This window comes from Pseudochaenichthys georgianus, chromosome 11, assembly GCF_902827115.2.
Source record: "Pseudochaenichthys georgianus chromosome 11, fPseGeo1.2, whole genome shotgun sequence".
Lineage (NCBI taxonomy): Eukaryota > Metazoa > Chordata > Actinopteri > Perciformes > Channichthyidae > Pseudochaenichthys > Pseudochaenichthys georgianus.
In genome coordinates, this window is record NC_047513.1 from 23,030,923 (window position 1) to 23,051,587 (window position 20,665).

A 20,665-nucleotide genomic window follows, 5' to 3' on the forward strand; every position below is an offset into this window, starting at 1 on the left:
CTCTTTTTATAGCCAAAGTCTTATCCAATTTCAACAGTAAGAGCCGAGTCTCCTATTCTCATGCAGCGCAGCTCCCCTGCTTTTCAGTGCGTTGATGTCTTTGGTCAGTCCCATCACAACCTCTCCAGCTCAGCTCCATTCTGACGGCCTCTAATTGGCTGTGGCCCTGCAGGCCAACTGGAAGCTAAATGGTGAAACAAACTCTCCCTGCTGATCTGTAGCAGAGGACTGAGATGCAGAGGGCAAAGCAGGCAAGAGGAAATGGTGGAATTGATTATTTCCTAAGATGGACATGAATGTGTGTTTTCTAGCTGTAGATATGTGCACACACACACACACACACACACACACACACACACACACACATAGGTCTTGTTTCCCTGAGTGGGCATACACCTACTCACCACATTACGAACTCCCCTCCCTCTCTTCTCTCCAGAGAGGTGGAGTTTATCCAGAAGGAGGATGGGGAGAGGAGGCGGCTGGAGGAGGCTGAGAAATCTCACCTGGCAGAGATCCAGGGACTGCAAGTCAGGGTAAACCAGAGCTTCTTGTTTATCTCTCACATCCATCTTTTCCTGTAAGCCTCTCCGTGTTTAAGTTGTTCTGTATGTGTGTGCAAAATGACTGTTTGTTTGCCAAAAATGTCCTTGAAGCAAAAATAGTATAATGAATGCTGCACTTCTCCTGTCTGCCTGGCACATACAGGCTACAATAGGCTGTAGATGTGTTACATACATCTAGTAATCAAAAACATTATTAACAGCACTCCCCCACTTCTGATTTCTTTCTGCAAGGCTTTGTAAACATAACATAGGTTTTCACCTCCTTGGACAGTAACAGCAGGTGTACTCTGTGTCCAGGGGCCTGCACTTGTTTCCATTGTCGAACTCTGTATAGATGTTCTGCTTTTCTAGTCTTAAGACATGACAGTTGTGGTGTTTTCTGCTCAGGCCATGCCCCTCAGTGGAATGGGCAGTCAACCTAACTGTCCCCGGCTATTATTCTGCACAGTGAGCATTAATTCTTCTGTGGCACTGCATTGTGAAGGGTGAGTGGTCAACTGGGCACAAGCACGAGTAGTGGAAAACAGTATAATCTATAATTTAATCCAACAGCAAGATAGCAGGCTAATGCTTTAACTAAACTGATACGTTACTTAGCTGGTGCTTTCCAAGTACACCACACAAACAATGGAATCAAAGATAAATAATATGATAAACCCTTGTCATGTAGTAATTTTATATCAATGCTTCAAAGCAGCTATTTCTCCAGGTAAGTGCCTACGATTGAGTAACATTGATCGGTTACTCTCCCTCCGCAGATTGTAACATTAGAGTCGGAGCTAATGCAGCTGATGAAGCAGAACGGCATCCAGGTGAACAACAACAACAGCAACAGTGCTGAGAGACTCGGCGCTGAGCAGAGCAGCCCCAACAGAGCGGCAGCAGCCAGAGGTGAGTATGGGAGGGGACCCCTACTCACTGCCAGGAGCATTATTATTATATTGATTTAAATTAATAGTTTGGGGAACTGTTCAGAGTGAGAATTAGGTAAAAAGATCAATACTACGCTCCTACCTGTCATAACACAAATTAAACATGTTATTTATTGAGCTTAGAGGTGCTGGCAGGTTGATTTTTCACAACATATCAACAAAGTAATGCGAGCTGCTTCCCACTGTTCCCTAAATGTATGCTAAGCAAAGTTAACAGTCTCCTGGCTCTAGTTTCCTATTGAACGGCCAAACCTGTGAGATGTTCCCATATATCTCTTAGCTAGATAGACAATTGATGTTTCCTAACATGCAGAACTATTTATTTAGGCTCTCAGTTATTTGTATTTCATGTTTCTATCTGCTTCAGAGACTAAGAAGTATAGGTGTCAGTGAATACTTTGGTAGATATTTCAGAAAATCCTCATGTTTTAGTAGGTTGTTTTCTAACCATGGCTAGGAGAAGGTCTAAATGGATTAATACATTTAGTGACCGGTCAAATAGGAGATAAATAGATCACCTGAACATCTCTATATAGTTTTGATACAATCTTAAATAAACTTCCCAGTTGCATACAATAATTGACTAAGTACCAAGACGTATCCCATCAGCATTATGATTACCCTTTTTTCAGCCCCTGCAGTTTATTGACTTTCTTGCCCTCTGAAGGACATTTTAAAAAGATCAGCGTCTTGTGTGGCTCAGAAACACAAATGTAATACAATACAAACACACACACGCACACACACACACACACACACACACACACACACACACACTGATGCTTGGATTTCCTACACACACATCCTCCTCCTCTGCTTTGAACTTCACACACGCTTCACCTCCGACCCTAGTTTCACCTCTGCAAACAAAAACAAACTTGTAATCCCTTTGAGCGCATCTGTCTGGTTTTGCTCTCCTCAAGTCTTTTAAAGCTCCGCCGACTTCATTTCAGCGGGCGCATCTGTCAGATTGGAGTGTGCACAGACTATATCTGCTACTGTACAGTGCAGACGGGATAAAAGAGTGATTGGATCTGCGCTAATCCGAGTGACGCATCCCATTATGCAATATTAACAAGGGGGGGGGAGACTGCTGGAACAGGATGTAAAGGAGAGAGTGAACGTGTGGGAGGAGAAGACAGAAGCTGATGAAATGATTTCAGTGTTTGTCTCCTGACAGCGTCTCCCTGTGCACTCGGGAAATGAGCAGAAAAATGATAATTGCCTGCCTAATTATTGGTGTTACTTTTGAGGGAGGACTTGATATTCTTACTGCATTGATGTATTTTTAATAGACTAATTCAGCCAGGCTAAATTGAGTAATTCTTAATAAGGCAACAGAAGAAAGAAAGGCACATAATTAAAGGACAAAGGCTTCTGGTGAACAAATGGATCAGACAGTGTGTTCTTTTTATGATGTCAAGTTAAATCACAGTTGGTTTGACTCTCTCTTTCCTTTGTGTGTGTGACTCTAGACCCCAGGGAGGGCCCCCTGTACTCACCCAGCAAGAAGAAGAGCCTGAGAGTCCGAGACAGCATCAGCTCCACTGAAGGAGAGGTTGGTTTCAAAACACACACACCTGCACATTTTCCTTTTTCAGTGGCAAACAGATTTCTAATTGATTTTACAATATCAACCAGTGTGTGTTTTAGAATCAGGTTTATTGCCAAGGTTTACACACACATTTGATTTGGTGTATAATGGTGCAGAGAGGAATAAAGTTGTACACGTATTTATTTTTAACTACTTTAAAAACCATATAACATTTAAAAATAAATGTTGCTATGAATACAAATATACTCATAATTAGGTATAATACAATTATGGCATATTACTTAAAGTTACAAATGTGCAGTATTTTAAATGGTAAGTGAAATTAATAAATAATTACTACTCGTAATTGTGCGTGCGTGCGTGTGTGTGTGTTCATTAGCTAGCATCTTTTCGTGTGTTTTCCCCCTGTCCATTCCGCTGTGCTCCTCTAATAGATTAATTGCTACGTGTTGCTCTGCAGCGCTAACTGAGTCTGTGGCGCTGTCACAACTCCTCGTCTCTCCCTGTGCGATTATAACAGCCACTGTCTCCTTCTGGATGAAAGGCTAACTTAACTCAGCAAGAGCAGCGATGAGTTCAGATTGGATGAACATCTTCAGATCAGACTTGGCAGGCAGTGTGAGGCTTCCAGGGGAAACCAGGGCGATGAATTAGAAATGGTGAAAGTATGTCAAGTGACTTCTTTCAGATTAGTCTGCAGCTTCGGATGTTCGGAACACTTTTCATTTGATTGCACTTTTTTCTTCCTGTTTTTGTGACCTCTTCTGAGCTCTCTTTCAGTATTTTCATTGATTTTCAATTCCAACCTTTTCTCTCTTTCCTCATCTGCCCTCATATCACATGATTTCCCCCTCCCTTTTCCTCCATTTGCTTCATCTTTATTTCTCTTTCTTCCCTTTACGTCTGTCTCCAGGTCTCAGAGGGGCATGGCAGTCCCGCCCACAGTCGATCTGGTTCGATTCGTAGTGTGGCTTCTTATGATGGAGGGGTCCTCAGAGCCCCTGGCAGCGCAGAGAGCTCCCCCAGACGAACACTGCACCATCCGTCCACTGCAGGTCAGTGCTCCTGAATCCTTACGTCATCCCATAATAAAAGATTGAATAGTCCGAAAAACATCTGTAATATATCTCATTTGTGATCTCAATGAGGGATGTTTGTGATCGCAGGTTCTCAGTCTCCTGCCATGGAAAGCCCCTCGCACGGTGTGGATGAAAACAGACAAGCAACAGATCCTGGGTAAGAGGACACACAGCAGAATTGTTTAGGCCATTTTTTTATCACATACCATTTAACTGATTCAATAGCAAACAGCTGATTCATTTTTCACGATTATTTAGGGCCAACATTCCTTGTTTATCCCAATAAAGCATATATAGTATCGCGATATTGCGGTAAATAAATGTCTCAATACCGTCGTGAGACTGACAAAATCTACCGCGATTTAAAAAAAAAAATGAAATATTATTTTTTTATTATTTTTAAAAAGAAAAACTTTATTTAACCAGATGGTCCCATTGAGATCATCAATCTCTTTTTCAAGGGAGACCTGTCCAACATGGCAGAAAGTAGGTTACAACATGAACATAAAAACATTTCTTGTCTCTCCAGTGGTGGAGAGACAATGCACAGTTTTACCCACTGCTGTCACCTATGGCCAAAGCATATCTCTCTGTCCCAGCAACATCAGTGCCAAGCAAGAGAGTTTTTTCCACAGCAGGGGATATTGTAAACACCCAAACATCCCAGCTTCTACCTCAAAATGTGGACATGCTCATATTCCTAAAAGATAACCTTGATAATGCTGAGTGAGTGAGTTAGTGAGTTAGAGTTGAGTTACTTGAAAAACTAAAGTGAAACTTGATTTATTCTATTGCCGGGTCTGATTATTATATTGTTGACACTTTAAAATACTACTATCCTACTAAAATGCTGTACAAATCAGATTTATTATTTAATAAAGAAAGAAAATTCACATTTGTTTTCTTTTTTTTTCAATATTGCGATAAATATCGTACCGTGGACTTTTTATCGCGATATTATCGTACCGTGAGTTTTTGGTATCGTTACATCCCTAATAAAGAACTTCATACTGTTGTGAAGCAATATCTTGATTGCGAAATTGATCAATTATTTAAAAGGAAAGGATATGATGAGAAAGCTACCATTGATGGGATAATAAAACTAAAAAATGTATGAAATAATTACAACCATTATTAACCAAAATAATTAACTTTCTAATTACATTTCTAGTTTTTAATTAAAGTGTTATAAGAAACTAAATTGACTTCGTACTGGAAATATGTGTGACTGTTGAAAATGACATATTCTTTAAGAGTGAAGAAGGAATTAAGTTTTGATATGGTACTTAATACTACATTGCTAGTTTGCTAACTGTAAACTGTATATGATTTACTATTACGACAAAGATCCCAGAGCATCACCTGAACAGGTCAATAATAACACCATCAGAGTTCTACTGTTTTCTTTGTGGTCCTGGCATTAAATTACATATTGTGGGTCAATGACGAGCAGAACATCTGGATATGTTTTGTTCTATCTCACCTCAATGAGTCCAGCTCCAGAAACTCTTAATGAATGTGTGGTACAGTAATCATCTTGACTCACTTTTATTTGATCCCTCTCAGCTCCACAGAGCCGTCAGCAGAGGACAGTCCAGAAAAACTCACGGCTAAGGTACATGAGGTTTGGTTATTTCACATTTGGCAAATAATGATTCACTTCACAGATACTGTCCTTTAATATAACTATATATATTTACATACAATAAGTTTGGAGTTTTTATGCTATGACATTTAGCTTTGATGTGTTGTGTTATTTCTGTTGGACAGAACTACCTTACATGGCCCCACTTCTTCTCCTATTCATATTACTTGGTATTGTATTATTTTGTGTTTTCCTTAATTGTACCTCAATCCACTGAAAGGGAAATGAGTTGGTACAGGTAAACAGGGTTAAATTAGATAATAAAGGGAATTAATGCTATGCAAAAATACTTGATTTCATTGTTAATAGCAAGATAATCACTGAATAATCCTAAATATTTCTAATAATCAATGACTTTCGCGACATAACAATCTTCTGAATGGTCTATTTTGAAGTATTAAAATCAGTTTCCTAGTGTTGCCCTTACAAATAATTTGTTTCATAACTCATCTTCAATCAATCAGTCCTACTGATGCAATAAGATTAAAGTCATTAACATGGACATCCGTTGCCGGAACTTGCATGAAAACAGTTTCTAATCCTGTGTAATATCACATGTGGTTACCCAAGGATTCAAACGGAGATTATTTTTTGATACTGCACTAACCAAATCCATTTCTCTCTCCAAGGACATGCTCTGAGCTTGATATGGATACATCAATGCAGAATGTTTTCGCATTAGTAGTTATGTGGAGCTTTTAAGTGAGGATTCAGCCCGGAGAGCTAAAGGTCTGAACCTGGAGGATTAGTTTCGCTTTCACCTCAGACAGTACTGATATTCAGAGAACTCCATAAAGCTACAGTTTTAGCTGAATGTAAGAAGCTTTAGACCAGGGGTTCTCAAAGTGCGGCCCGCGGGCCAATGGCGGCCCTCGGAAATGTTTCTGGCGGCCCGCGATAGTTAATGTGACACGCTGAAATGCATGCGTTATATTTTAATCCTCCATGGTCGTATCTAGTAAGAATTAGAATGGAATTTAAGAATGGTAAAACTGCGCCCCCTGGGTTGTCATTCCTAAATTATGAATGACAGCTTGTGTAAAGTTTGCGAGACTACTGGTTGCATGGCAACTAGGCATCTCGCGAGTTGCGGTAATTGGTTAGTACAATAAAGAAAGGATTTGTTTTGGAATTATTTTAGGATTCCGTTTTTTCTTGGGCGGCCCTCAATCCAATATTGGGTACCTAAATTAGCCCTCACTCATCAAAACTTTGAGAACCCCTGCTTTAGACCTATCATCCACCACCCCGTTAGCAGGTGCCACTTGATTGACGTATATTTGTTAATATACATTAACCGTGCTTTACGTGAACCCTATGCGTGAACCTCATCATGACACAAGAGAGGACGGCCGGGGAGAGAGAGAGAGAGAGAGAGAGAGAGAGAGAGAGAGAGAGAGAGAGAGAGAGAGACACAGAGACACAAGGTCGGTGATCTTGGGCTTAAAAAGGATGGTGACCACTGCTTTAGACTTTAGACTCAAAATCTGATCTCAATATATTGTTGCAAAAAGATAAACCGTTACATTCCAGGAGAGAAAAAGCCCTTTCTCTGTAAAACAAACTTATGTATTAACTTTTTCTCCTCTCAATTGTCCATATTTCTCAGCAGCAGCTTGTCGCTGCGTGTTTTAGCACAATCATAATACTGTCCTGTAATTCAACAAATGTCCACACTCTGGCACACTCACAAGGACGCAGGACAAAACACTATCACATTCACAGTTGATGGAATATCTTAAAATGAGATGTCTGCATAACATCTCAGGGTCTTTCAAACTGCTTAGATGCATTAGTCTAATGTACTTCCATTGTCTTTATAATTTATGGAATGTCAAATATTAGGAAGAAACACATCAATCTTTCTGCTCAGAGGAAATGTCTTCTTGCTCCTGATTCACTCCCTCCTCTTCCACTCTTTAAGAAATAGAAATAGAGAAACACTCCCTCTAATCAACTAAATTCAGCCTCAGTGCCAGTTGGCTCACGAGTCTTATGAGTGTGTTGTTGATTTCTCAGGGCCCCGCTCTGAATGATGATCTGAGCGCCAGCAGCAGCAGCTCAGTGGAGATCAGCGGCCTGCTGAGTGAAGCCAAGATGTCGGGACGCTCACACACACTGATGCTCTCCTCAGATGAGGTACACATACTCAAATCTTTTCTTTTTTATTGAAGGTTGTGGAAGGTGATGCAATGCAATATCAAAAATGTTTAAACAAATCATTTACCTGAGCTTCATTCAACCACATCAAAGTTGATTGCTGTAGTTCAAGCCATACTTTTATACCAATGTTTAAAACCCGATATCTCTGTTGTTTTTAATGCTGCCACATTCAGAGTCTGGATATGATAGATGATGAGGTGAGACCTGTGCTTTACTGCATTCTTGTGTTCATGTGTCTGTTCAGTGTATGACATGTGTCTGTTTTTCATACCCACACTTCATTCATGGTGTTTCTCAAAGAGTAATACAGTATGTTGCTAAAGAAAATAGTTGCTTGTTGGGATGTTCCTTTCTTCTGAACTCATTATAAATTACCACTGTGAAAAAGAGACACTGTTCATAGTTCAATCCTGCATGTTAGAAATGTAAACAGATGCTTTTTCCTCTCTGTTCCTGTCCGTCTCTCTTGCTGTTCAGATCCTGGACGAGGCACAGTTTTCGAAGCAGTATCAGTGGCAGAACAGCAGCATCACAGAGTGGACCCCCCAGCAAGTGGCCCGCTGGCTCATGGGCCTCAACTTGGAACAACACATCCCAGAATTCACTGCCAAAAACATTGATGGAGAGCAGCTGCTGCAGCTGGAGAGTCCTGAGCTTAAGGTATGTTAAAGGTGGTTATACAAACATAGTACAGCCAATGTGAACAGCAAATAGCAGTGTACTGTAGCTATTCCAAAAATATGTTCGGTGAGTTCAGAAACATAGTTTGTCCTAAAGAGACATGTGACATGTTATTCAACTATAAAATTATATTAAAAAACAAAATGCACGCAATGGTCAACTTAAATGCCTTCAAAGTATAAAGGAAAATACAGTTTTCAGCGTTTGTAAATATGTAATTAGCGCTTTAAATGATGACGCTTCAGCCCTAGATTTTCCTCAGGGTTTAGTAGTATATTTTTTCTCTTCCTAGTAGTTTATCTTTGGCGATGTTGTACAATTAATACAAATATAAGTACATATGCATAAATGCGTACATACTTATGCATATTTATTTGTTTCAGGCCCTTGGAGTCACTTCTTCCCAGGACCGTGCCCTGATCAAGAAAAAGATCAAAGACCTTAAACTTCTGATGGAGAAGGCCAAGAGGAACAGAGAGAAAGTGGAGAAACAACGCGAGAAGCTACGGAAGAGAGAGTTGGAGGAGCAGCAGAAAGAGGAGCGCAAAGAAAGTGCGGCAGAGTGAAGTGAATTGTTGGATCACCTGCCGCGTTACTGTAGCACCACACCACGTCGTAGCATCTCGAGGAACAGAACGTCAGTAGGCCCCACACATGAACCCTGAGGGACACCTGCTCAGTAGTTCAATAGTTCTCAGTGGTTAAGCTACAAACCCAACTGTCGGAGATTGTTAAGTGACTTTTTCACCAAGAGGATCAAACCAAAATGAGCAGTTGGATAAAAAAAGATCCTGCCCCGTTAATTTGCCTCATTTTACACCCATCCTGTGTTTTTAGCCATTTAAGATTTTACTCTATTTATTTGCTTTTAATTGCTGTAAATTAGGTTTATTTATTCATATGCAGAGTAAGTCTGTGGAGTTAATCTCATTCTATATCATCGTCAGAGCCGTCTACATTACCCATCACAGCACCCGTAGATATTACATCCATGTACAGTGATAAATACAGATATGTCTCATGTGCCATTTTGATAGACTTATGTATATCCTGTTCAGAATCGGTGAAATCGCTCTTTTGATTCGCCGAAGCACATACAGGTCGGGCCTGTGTGGTGGAATACATGAGGCAGTACTTATCTCCCACCACTGGGTGTCCCCACGCTGCTTACTTTCACTACTGAAGGAGGCAACACTGGAACTTTCCTACAGGAGCTGAAGCAACTTTCATTGAGAGAAATAACTCTCCTGATAATTGCAAGAACACTGGAAGTGCAAACACTGTAAATGTAACCTCTGCACTGGCTTGTCCAATGCTGCTTACAGTATACATGTACCATAGAAAGCGGTTCACACGGTATGATTGATGAAGAGGACATATTGAACTGGTTCTAATGGATACTTCAGGTACAATGTAATGATAACATGTGTAACTTACCAAACCTGTACCAGAAAAACAAAAAAAATGTTAAATGGAACTTCCTGCTTATATGCATAATGTGGCTTTGACACCGCTTGTAACCTGCTTTTGACCTCTTTTTATATTCTCTCTCAATAACAAAGTTATTCCCCGCCGCTGCCTTTAGAAATTCTAGAGAAGTTGAATTTTTATGAACACTACCCGCTTCTGTGCGAGTATAGAAACGCATACAGTTAACATTTCTAACATTTTTTTTTCATGAAAATGTACAGTTAACCATGCAAAACACTTTGGAATATTCTGAATATTATTAGGGAATGCTGCCATTTAGACGAGTCATCTCTGTGATGCAGGACAGATGCAGGATGCACCTGATACTACTGATATTACACTGGAATTTGCAACTGTTAGATGCAATATACTTTGAACTTACCTGTAAAACTGGTTCAATAAGACTTTTGACTTACTTGTTAGATAAAAAAAGATAAACCTTTTGAAATTATTTTGTATTTTATGCAATTATTGTTTTAGGATTACGAGACATGCTCCCTGTGTTACTTCTTGAGCATTCCCGAGAATCATTCCGTAGATTTACAGTAAATACAGAGACATCAGAGTCACCGTGACCTTATCAAAGGCAGCTTTGGTTATGATTCCCTCTTTGTCTCAAGGACCCTGCCTGGTGTACTGTAAATCAGTTAAAATAAGAAGAAGAATCTGGGTTACAGATGCAATGCCACAGGAATCACTGATCTATTCATGTTATTATTTATTTATTTCTGTATTTAATGAAGCAACTGACTACTGTTTATGATAGCTTATATGAAAATAAGAGTACTATTAACACCTAAAAATGATTTATCCAGAATTGTATGATTACTTCCTATTGCCAAAATATAAGTAAACCTGCTCATTAAAAAGTGATTTTAGATTAAAATGGTTGTTATGAAATGAAGGATTATAAATTTGAAAGTGCAAAGCGAGAAGAAAACGCAGTAATGCTCCCTCATTGTGCTTGTGGTTTTCCTTTAATACAACCATAGTGCTGCTCCAGTACAACTCCAATAAACTGTTCATGTTGTATTCTTATGGGATATTTTGTAACACCTGAACTGTTTCTGTGAATACCCCCCAAAACCTCCCCTGTCAGGTCAGTCCGCTGGCTGCACTCTTTTGATTCTTTTGTATGTATAGTAAAACACTGAGAGCAATACGCTGTAAGAATCCTAAAGCCTTGTTTTCTATCGTGTCCGTTTTTGTCTGAGGGCTGAGGAGGCTTGGAGGTCACACCTGAGGCCATAAAGTGACCAGATCTTTTCTATTTGCTTGCCTGAGCTTGCCTCCGCATGACGAAACCAACGTGTGGATGAGACCCTGGTGCTCCTGGCAGGCGTTTGAGTCATGTCCTGAAGGGTTTTTCTTTCATGTACGACGTAGAGAGCAAAAGATCATCACTACAAACTGCTAGCCATTGCTTTGATTCTTTTAAAAAGCTGTGCTTGTTCTCCTCCTTTTTTGTCATTCCCTTGCTCTCTTTTCCGCATTCTGAAAAGTTTGAAAGGGCAGCTAGCTGTCACACTGAATAAAATGTGCGGTCACTGTCTGCTTTTGTTTCTTTTTTTCCCACCATTTGTCTGACTTCAACATAGTTTTAGAGGTCATTTGTTAGCTTTACAGAAATGTGTGTCCAAGGTGATACAATTCACAATATAACTATTAATGAGGATTCAGTTTTCATTCTCATTCATTTAGAATATCTTATGATAAACCTGATAGTCCTATTTAGATAGAAAATAAGAACATACCAAGACCTTTGCCATAGACATGCTGTGTTTACAAGGCCTATTATTTTGACCATGTGACCATTCACTCCCTTTCTCTCAGTGGTCTGGCTGTACTGAGGTCAACCACAAGCCTCCAGTCCCACCCTCTCTCCTTTCTATTTATATTCAGCCTGTTTTTACTCCAGGGCTATTTTTCTCTCACTGACAGCTCCCCCCCCCCCCCCCCCCTGTCACTTCTTACCCCTCTTCTTACAACTCCATTTCTGTTGGGGGGCTTATGGAGGCTTTTCACTGTGTGTATGATTGGTACCGTCCTTATCACCATTTGTGTGTTGATTTCCAATCTTCTGCATGCTGTGTGGCGAACGTTAGTGTGTGAGTGGGTGGGTTTAGTTGGGCGTCACGAGCAGCGAGGCCCCTCTTTCAAGGAGCTCATGGAGGAGTTCAGTCCAAGACAACTGGCTGTCAAACAACTGAAGCGGCAGTTCCTTGACGCTCTGCAGGCCAACGATTCCCTGGAGGTCATGAAGATTCTTCACACTGGGGAACTAGAGATTGACACCGTTCTTGAGGTGGATGACCCAAGCATGCTGCTGGCCTCATACAAGCAAGGTACGCACAAAACAAAGATTGATACATTTCACCTGCAGCAAAACAATGCATGGGGATAAACATCATAGTGTTTGCTATAGCCTACCAAATGAAGTTTAAGGGTCATGAATTGGACGAGTTTACATAATTATGATTATGAAAGTTTACGTGCTTTCATAAAGCATTAGAAAAGGAAAATAGATTGTAAACACTGAATATTATAGTTAAGGGAGTTGTTTTGTAGTTAACCACTAGGTGTTGCTAAACCCCCATGGACCCTAAAGCTGGATATGACAAGAAACAATGTCGGTGAATTATGATATGCGGGATACTGGGAATAACCATACAGAAATATAACAACACAGCTGTATGAAATATAACTCTACAGTCAGTCACAACATTTATAGTCACTGTTGTTCTATATTTAGCCCTTTTAAAAAAAAAAGTATTCCCCTATGACTTTAAACATTGATGGCTAACTGTTCAACAATTAAAAAGCACATAGGAAACATCCCAAAAAGAAATATGTTGTGTGAAATAATGCCTTCAAAAACATGTTAAGGAACACAGTTTATCTTTGCAGCACGTTTTTATTTTGTATGGGTCACTGAGGGCACAATGTTTATGCTTTAAACAGGAAGCAACTGGTAATAGGAGCAGTGGCGTTTCTATATGTACAAAAGTGGTGGGGCACAAACAACTCAGATGTCTATATATAAGCTTCTGCAGAGAGGTTCATGGCTGGTGAGGCACTGACTCTTCAGATTTACAAATATATTAAATCAAAATATAATATTATTTTCAAAAGCTTTTTTTGTCTGATGCTTCAATTACTTTTAAACAGACAGTTCAACAGAAGGATACCCAAAAAAATGTAATTGTATCATTTAAATATTGAATTGTTCTCTCTTAGTAAGATCCCATTTCAATAACATTGCAGTCTCACCTTGACTTGAAGATTAAGTCCATTTGCCTATCCTTCTGGACAAAAATCTCTATTACTTTTTTGTAAAAGTCCTCCTTATCTTCTTGTAGTTTCAAAAGTCTATCATAAATCTAATCTAATCAATAGATTTTGTATTCGAAATGATAAAAGTAGGGTAGACATGTGGATATTATCCGGCTGAACAAAACGTACATTTATCTAACAGCTACGTTTCCCACAGATCTTATTTTGAGCTATTTTCTAAAATCCTATGGAGAAATCTCATTGCTTTTTTGTCGAGGGAAGCCATGCGCAGCTTACTTCCTGGTTTTAGGACGCCTCACTGCAGCTCTCTCTCCTCCTCTTCACACACCACACTTTTCGCGGCACACGTACTTACAGCCAATCAGCTCTGAATTATGTGAGATGACGTATGGTGGGGATGGCAGCACTTTGCCCCTATGGTCATTCTTTTTTTGCCACACACATTAAATAGGAAAATACTCTGAGCATGCGCAGTGTAGTTTTTGCAGTCACCGTTCACTTAGACAGTCAGAGGGAGGGGCAGGATCAGGTTTTGTCCCACATGGCTCTAAACAGCTCAATAGGCACACACTGTAGACACTAATTAGAAGAACACATACTAAAACAGCAATGTACAGACGAATCAGATGATTAAACATGATCTTAAAATATATTTAATATATTTTTTAATTTATTTTTTGCATTTTGTTGTAATCATTATTACTAGGTGGGGCTGCTACCTGCCCCTAATGACCAGTCGCCACTGAATAGGAGATAAGATGGTCTGTTATTCAGCTCAATAAATGTATAATAAAACAATAGTGTTATGTGGACGTAACTTAACCCTTAGATGCACAGTGACTACACTCTTCCATAAGTGGCTCAAAAAGGACCCGTATTAGAATAATGTGTTTTTTATGCAATTTTTGTCATTTTGGTTAAGAAAAATCACTTGTATAATATTTAGTATTATATTTTGGTTCACACTAGAAATATTTTACATTTAATTTTTTCTTTTACATTTTGAAAAAAAACGTTTTGAACATATTGATGCAAAGCTCTCCGCTATTCTGAGACCCTCACAGTATTTTCAAAACTCATCCCTTCTCCTCTTGTCTACTCATCATAGCCCAACCCTCATCAATCCATGCCGGTTGATAAAGTTTGATTGTCCTATATCCCCCACCCTAACCTTCCCTTATATTGTAAAGCGATTTTGAGTCCTTGAAAAGCCCTATAGAAATATAATGTATTATTATTATTATACTTTTTTTTTTTTTTTTATATTTATTTGACAGGGACAGTGCACATTAATTGACATTTCTGTAACTGCGCCAGAGTTAGCCAACAGGCTATTTTTCGTCTGTAGTCCCTGGACAGATGTTAAAAGTCATCCTAAAAACAAAATTTCACTTCAAATAACAGGTAAATACTATTAGTAAAACAACATTCAACAGAGATACTTATATTATGATAAAAGCATATATAAAAACATAAAAACTAAACTAAAATACAAGCATATATAAAAACATAAAACTAAACTAAAATACAAGCATCTATAAAAACATAAAACTAAACCAAAATACAAGCATATACATAAAAACTAAACTAAAATACAAATTCACAAAGCAGACAGATACAGGTCAAGGCATATAAACAGAGCGTTGTCATGTACAGATTGTGTCAGTGTTGACAGAGCTGACTTTCCACTAACCATGTTTTTAAATTAGATTTAAATAAACTGCAGGTGTTTTGTTCTCTAATCTTTACTGGGATTGAGTTCCACCACAGCTTTAAAAGAAAAAGAAGATTGGGTGAATGAACTCTTCCTTAATTGAACAACGCAGTCTCCTCTTGTTGCAGCTCTTGTTGACCTGTTACAGGTGTGCGTATGGTGATAAAATGTCTGAGCGGAGGTGAGGTAAGGCCGTGTATTATTTTGTACATGAGGCAAGCATTTGCATTTCTCATTACATTTTCCAGCTCAACAAGTGATATTTTGTGAGTATTGGGCAATGATGAGAATAAACTGACTTCTTATCTACTATTTTAAGTGTTTGTTTGTATAATGATTCCAGGGGTTTAAGAGTGGTTGTACAGGCATGTGACCAGGTTGTTAAGCAGTAGGTGATCTGAGATAGAACGAGAGAGTGCATGCAGTTCCTGGTAAACCTCAAGTTGAACAGACTGAATTTGACCCTGTTGCAAACCTTTTTCACCTGAGCCTTAACATTGAGTCTTGAATCAATTAAGACCGCCAGGTATTTGTACTGTGAGACCACCTGTAGCCTCTCCCCGGACACAAACACATCTGGCTCAACGCAGGAGGACTTGGTTTTGGTGAAGAACATACATACAGTTTTAGTTTTTACTATGATTCGCACGTGCATGGTTGTGGCATGACCACAAAAACAAAGATATTGACACAAGATGTGTGCAACTGCATTTAGTTTCCTATCCATTTGAACATGATTTAAGTGGGGGGGGGCTCCTCTAGGGGTCCGGGGGCATGCACCCCGGGAAGACTTTTTTTTTTTATATTGAAGTTAAAAGCATCAATCTGGTGCACTTTGAGAGCAACATTAGGAGATCTATGGATACATCTCTCAACACCCAGATGAAACAGAACTGTAAGCAGATTTTCTTTTTCTTTATGGATATTTTACAAATCACTCTCCTTTCAAACTGTATTCTTGTTTATTAATAACATCTTTTTTGTACTGTCAGTATTTTATACCTGTTTTTCACCTGTTCTCTTATTTTTTTATAACTATAATGATCATATAAAGGTGTGCCTTTACCTCACTGAGCTGAGGTTATCAGAGCCTCTCAGTCTTTCAGGAGAGAGCTCTCTAAAGCTCTCCCCCCCCTCGCGGCCGCTTACACAGTAAATTCCAATGTTAATAAAAGCACACAGAAGCTGTGTACGTTTTTTGGGAGTTTGATTTATTTTATTTTTATGGGTGCTGTACGCAATATAGGCGTAGTTCTGTTAGTATAAGATTATAAGATGTACTTTGTTGATCCAAAATCGGGAAATTGTGTTGTTATGAAATAAAAAAAATAATATTTTTTTTATTTCTAACTTTTTTTTTTTTTCAATTTTCGGCGCCCCCTATGGGTTGATGCGCCCTTAGCATTCGCCTATACTGCCTATGCCGAGGGCCGGCCCTGCTGGCAGGTATCAGATCTTGCTGTGTAAAATAATCTTCCTGAGAGGTGTCACTTGTGGTGAGTCTGTGTGGTCTACGGTGAATGTATTCCTGACAGCAACAGGTGATAAGAATCAAAGGTTCCCATAGGATTCCATAGAAAATGCATGCGGGTGATTTTTGACCCACTTATGGAAACTTGGGGTACAAAAACTACAATTTCTTAAAATGTATACAATTTAAATTTAAAATTGGAATGGCATGATATCCAAAACATGTTTTTTGAGGAATTGCTGGAATATGAAATGATAAAAAAATGTAATTACAAAGATACTTCAAGAAAACCACCTCACCGGGTCAATAGATACCCACTTAAGGGTTAAGTAAACTGTTAATACAAAACCAAATATCAGATTATAAAATATGATGGGTATTATCAGTTAAACAACCAAAAGGTAGGGTATATAGAGCTATTCAAATGAACTGACTAAAACATTACAAGAATTGCTCTCATAACCCTAACACTTCACTAAATTCAACAAAAAGTATAGTGCTTTTGTTGAACCCTCTCACTCACTGGTATAGGTTTTAGAAAAGTAAGTGTACAGGACCTTAAATTCTTATTGTTTGACATTTTTCTACAGGTTACTGGCTGCCAGGCTACACACTGGATAAGTCCTGGGCGACTGGTATTCATGTGTGTGTGATGTACAATGCGGTGGAAACAGCTCTGGTGCTCATTCAGGAGGGTGCGGCTATCAACCGGAAGCCCAACGGGAAGACGCCACTGCACGTGGCCTGCGAGGCCTCCAACGCTGACTGTGTCGCCCTGCTATTGGCTCACAGGGCCAAAGTCAACGGCCTGTCTCTGAGCGGACACACACCGCTCCACTACTGCATCACCAGCCAGTCTGTGGCCTGTGCCAAGCTGCTCCTCTGCGAAGGTCAGAGGAACGGATGCATATAGATGGAGATAAAAGTAAAAATACATCTATAAACACAAAAATAACCTTTGTTTCCCCCCCCATATAGGTGCAAAAGTCAACATGCCCAGCGACAACAATGAGGCGGACACACCTTTACACGCAGCAGCCAGATTTGGTGTCCCAGAGCTGGTGGCTCTCTACCTGGCTAATGGAGCAGATGTGAATTCAGTCAACTCCCTGCAGGAGACTCCCCTGATGACTGCGTGCTTCTGGGCTTTTGACGCTAAAGAGCAATTTTACAGTGAAGATCATCATCTTGTCTGTCGCCTTTTGCTGGACAACCAGGCAGGTATGTTTCTTCTCAATTATGTAGCTACTATAAAGGCTTTGAGATGACTACAACAGTTCCCTTCTGTTCAAGATCCAAACCTCAGAGAAGAGGACAATAAGACAGCCCTTCACAAGGCCGCCTGGAACTGTGATCACGTCCTGATGCAGATGCTGCTGGAGGCCGGAGCAAACACACGGGCCGTGGACATCAACGGCTGTGCCCCCATCCAGTATCTCCTCAAAGTGACAGACGTCAGGCCCATGGCCATACCTGAGCTCTGCTACCAGGCGCTGCTCAACCATAACGCAGCACGGATTTACCCCCCACAGTTCCACAAGGTAGGCAACAGCAGGTTTACTGATGTTAGAAGAGAATATAAAATACAGTTTATTTGACAAATTATATGTTGATGACAAGAGGTCCTTGCATGATAATTGTGGTGTATGATAAAATAATTTATGTTGTTTACGTTTTTGGAGGTGTTGCAGGCCTGCTATGACTGCATCAAAGCCGTAGAAGTTATGGTCAACTCTTATGAGCGCTTAAAGCCCACAAACAAGTGGAGTGCTGCCATACCTGATGACTGCTACAAGGTAGAAACATATCTTCAGTACATCAATATTAATGGCATGTGTAGTGTTTCTTATTTTGTGCCTCTCCAGGGAAATGTTTGGCTTTTTGAAATGTTCAATCCCACAGCCATCAAATTGTAAATTTATGCTTTCGATTATATCAGGATTTCAATCTAGCCCTGGCTATTTTCCACCATATTAAGCCATTTTATATTTAATTTGTATCTGCCTTAATGGACAAATGCATGCTTTTTTGCTGTATTACTGTACAAAAAAGTAGAAATGCATAAAAAAATATATATATTTAAATCATCACTGACATATCCAAGACAATAAAGTCCCTTGCTTAACAGAACAAATATTTTTGTGTTTTTCTACCATAAGAACAACCTTCCTACTGGGACGGATACAATATCTGAGGTTTTCTTTGCTTCCTCAGCGTCACAAAGACTTCTACGACTCTTTGTTCGCTGTTTGCAGCAACACTCCCCGCAGCCTGCTGCATCTGTCCAGATGTGCCATCAGAGCCAGCCTGGGGGAGGTCTGCCAGCGAGGTGTAGCACAGCTGCCTCTGCCCCCTCCCATAAAGAGATATTTACTGCTGGAACCTGAGGGGATACTGTACTGATGAAGAGAATATGGTTTCCAAAAAAAGACCTGTTGTGTCTGAGGAAAGTCAGCCACCTGATAATTTGATTAACACATCCACTTCCTGTCTGCAGAGTGTGGAGAGTGAAAATGCTGCTAGTTGGAGCTGCCACTAACAAGAGTGTCCTTTTTATTTTTGCATAACATTCCCTTTTGTCTGGAACATAAGACATCCCTCTTTGGTGTTGGACAGTACTGAAAAGTTAGTTTGCGTGAGTGGAAATGTAATCACATGACTTACTATAAAACTAATTGATATGGTGGTTTGATGCAGGACATGACAGAGAACGCCATACAACTAATTGCAAATGATGAGTAACGTAACATTTTTCTGTAACAACAGCATTTTACTGATGATTATCGCTGTGCTAATTACAATAATTTATAGTAACTAATACGTGAACATTATGGTCTGCTGTGTCACACCATCCCCTGCACACAACGTCTGTTTCTGTAAACACTGTTTTATGTAAGTATAAAAATACAATGTGTTTGACTTGTCTCTCTAGGACAGTGATGCCTCATCTCAATCTACCCGGCAACCATCCTTAATGCTCACTCATGCTCTCATGATACTCCATTATCCAGAACAAACACTTGACAAAGCACTCCACAACAAGTGCTTGTTTTCCCAGTGGACTGCACCTGAAGCCATGTATGGACCCAGCCAGAAAAAGTCATGGTAATAGTGAAATCAATATCCACCTTAACTCAACTGCTTTCCATCCTGGCTTCTTCTATCACTTTCATCAGTAACGAGCACAAGGGCCCACTGTTAGTGTGAGGATCTCAGTCGATGTTATCTTGGTATTAAGACTCATTTACCATGGGGAGATAAAGCCAGCTTACAATGGGATGAAAGCCCTCAACAGACTGAGGCTGCTGCCTGGAGAGGAAGAGGCGCTGCTGAGATATTGTGTTTTTGTTAAAGAGGAGAAAATTATCTGGCAGCCTCGACAAAAAAATTAAGATGAAGGCAGAATAATAATGAGAGAAAGAAAATTCAGCTCTTTTTTTATCTCTCAACTATGCAGTACAAAGAGAAAACCAACATGATTCACTACAAACACATAGTATTTATTTTACTGCAAACATGTCAAAAACGAGTGTCTTTGAGAGTGTTTTGCATCAAATGTCCCCAGTTAAAAATGCTCTAATCAAGTCCAGAGGTCAGTGTCATATCTTCTCATGCAAAATAATGAAATGCCACTTACGTCAGGGACCTCACTGACTGACAGTGCGTGTGCCTGTGGTGTGCTGTAATCTTTGAGAAACGTATTGCAGTCCATAGGTCATAGACATAAACAGGTGTGGCTGAGCACTTTGGTCAACTGAAGGTTGTTTTAAATGTGCTATATAAATAAATAAAGATTGAGATTGAGATTGATGGTCTGCGTATGTTGCAGAAAAATTGTCCGGATGACTGAAGAGTCAGGCCTGAATCCTAAGATAGAGCAGTAAAATGTTGGCAGAGAGAGATACTTAAATCAAGCGTTATACATAATGAGAAGAGAAGGGTTTCACAATTAACCCCTCACATTGCACTGATCCTTTTCCCCCCCTCCTCCTATCTTTAGAAATAAGCTTGCATAATTCTGTGTTATGCCGCCATGCAAGTAATGCCTGAATAAACTGGAAAACAGACAGGAAACTATAGCACAGGGAAGCGCAA

The 20,665-nt window shown here is 39.7% G+C and overlaps 2 protein-coding genes across 3 annotated transcripts in view; both read left to right on the top strand.

The window, feature by feature from the left end:
* LOC117454739 (neurabin-1-like) overlaps positions 1-11,629 on the top strand; it is a 32,088-nt gene extending 20,459 nt beyond the window's left edge. The window contains exons 8-17 of the mRNA XM_071204763.1: positions 440-536; positions 1,325-1,457; positions 2,974-3,056; positions 3,967-4,108; positions 4,220-4,289; positions 5,699-5,747; positions 7,797-7,916; positions 8,114-8,137; positions 8,418-8,600; positions 9,005-11,629. Coding sequence (XP_071060864.1) covers positions 440-536; positions 1,325-1,457; positions 2,974-3,056; positions 3,967-4,108; positions 4,220-4,289; positions 5,699-5,747; positions 7,797-7,916; positions 8,114-8,137; positions 8,418-8,600; positions 9,005-9,187 — 1,084 coding nt within the window. The 3' untranslated portion in view covers positions 9,188-11,629. The remainder of the gene's footprint in view (positions 1-439; positions 537-1,324; positions 1,458-2,973; positions 3,057-3,966; positions 4,109-4,219; positions 4,290-5,698; positions 5,748-7,796; positions 7,917-8,113; positions 8,138-8,417; positions 8,601-9,004) is intronic.
* A 436-nt stretch (positions 11,630-12,065) lies between these two features.
* asb4 (ankyrin repeat and SOCS box containing 4) lies at positions 12,066-20,376 on the top strand. 2 transcript variants are annotated; one of them, XM_034093893.2, is made up of 6 exons: positions 12,066-12,436; positions 17,161-17,460; positions 17,549-17,791; positions 17,864-18,111; positions 18,253-18,366; positions 18,785-20,376. In XM_034093893.2, the coding sequence occupies exons 1-6, from the start codon at positions 12,124-12,126 to the stop codon at positions 18,971-18,973; spliced, it is 1,407 nt and encodes a 468-aa protein (XP_033949784.1). In that variant the 5' UTR covers positions 12,066-12,123; the 3' UTR covers positions 18,974-20,376. The 2 variants fall into 2 exon arrangements, with proteins under 2 accessions (XP_033949784.1, XP_033949785.1); XM_034093894.2 differs by having other exon boundaries at positions 18,262-18,366.
* Positions 20,377-20,665: the final 289 nt, after the last annotated feature.

Coding starts and splice junctions, on each gene's coding strand:
- asb4 (XM_034093893.2), top strand. CDS start 12,124: ATGATTGGTACCGTCCTTATCACCATTTGTGTGTTGATTTCCAATCTT. Junction 18,112..18,252: donor ACCCCCCACAGTTCCACAAG/GTAGGCAACAGC, acceptor ACGTTTTTGGAG/GTGTTGCAGGCCTGCTATGA. Junction 18,367..18,784: donor TACCTGATGACTGCTACAAG/GTAGAAACATAT, acceptor TTGCTTCCTCAG/CGTCACAAAGACTTCTACGA.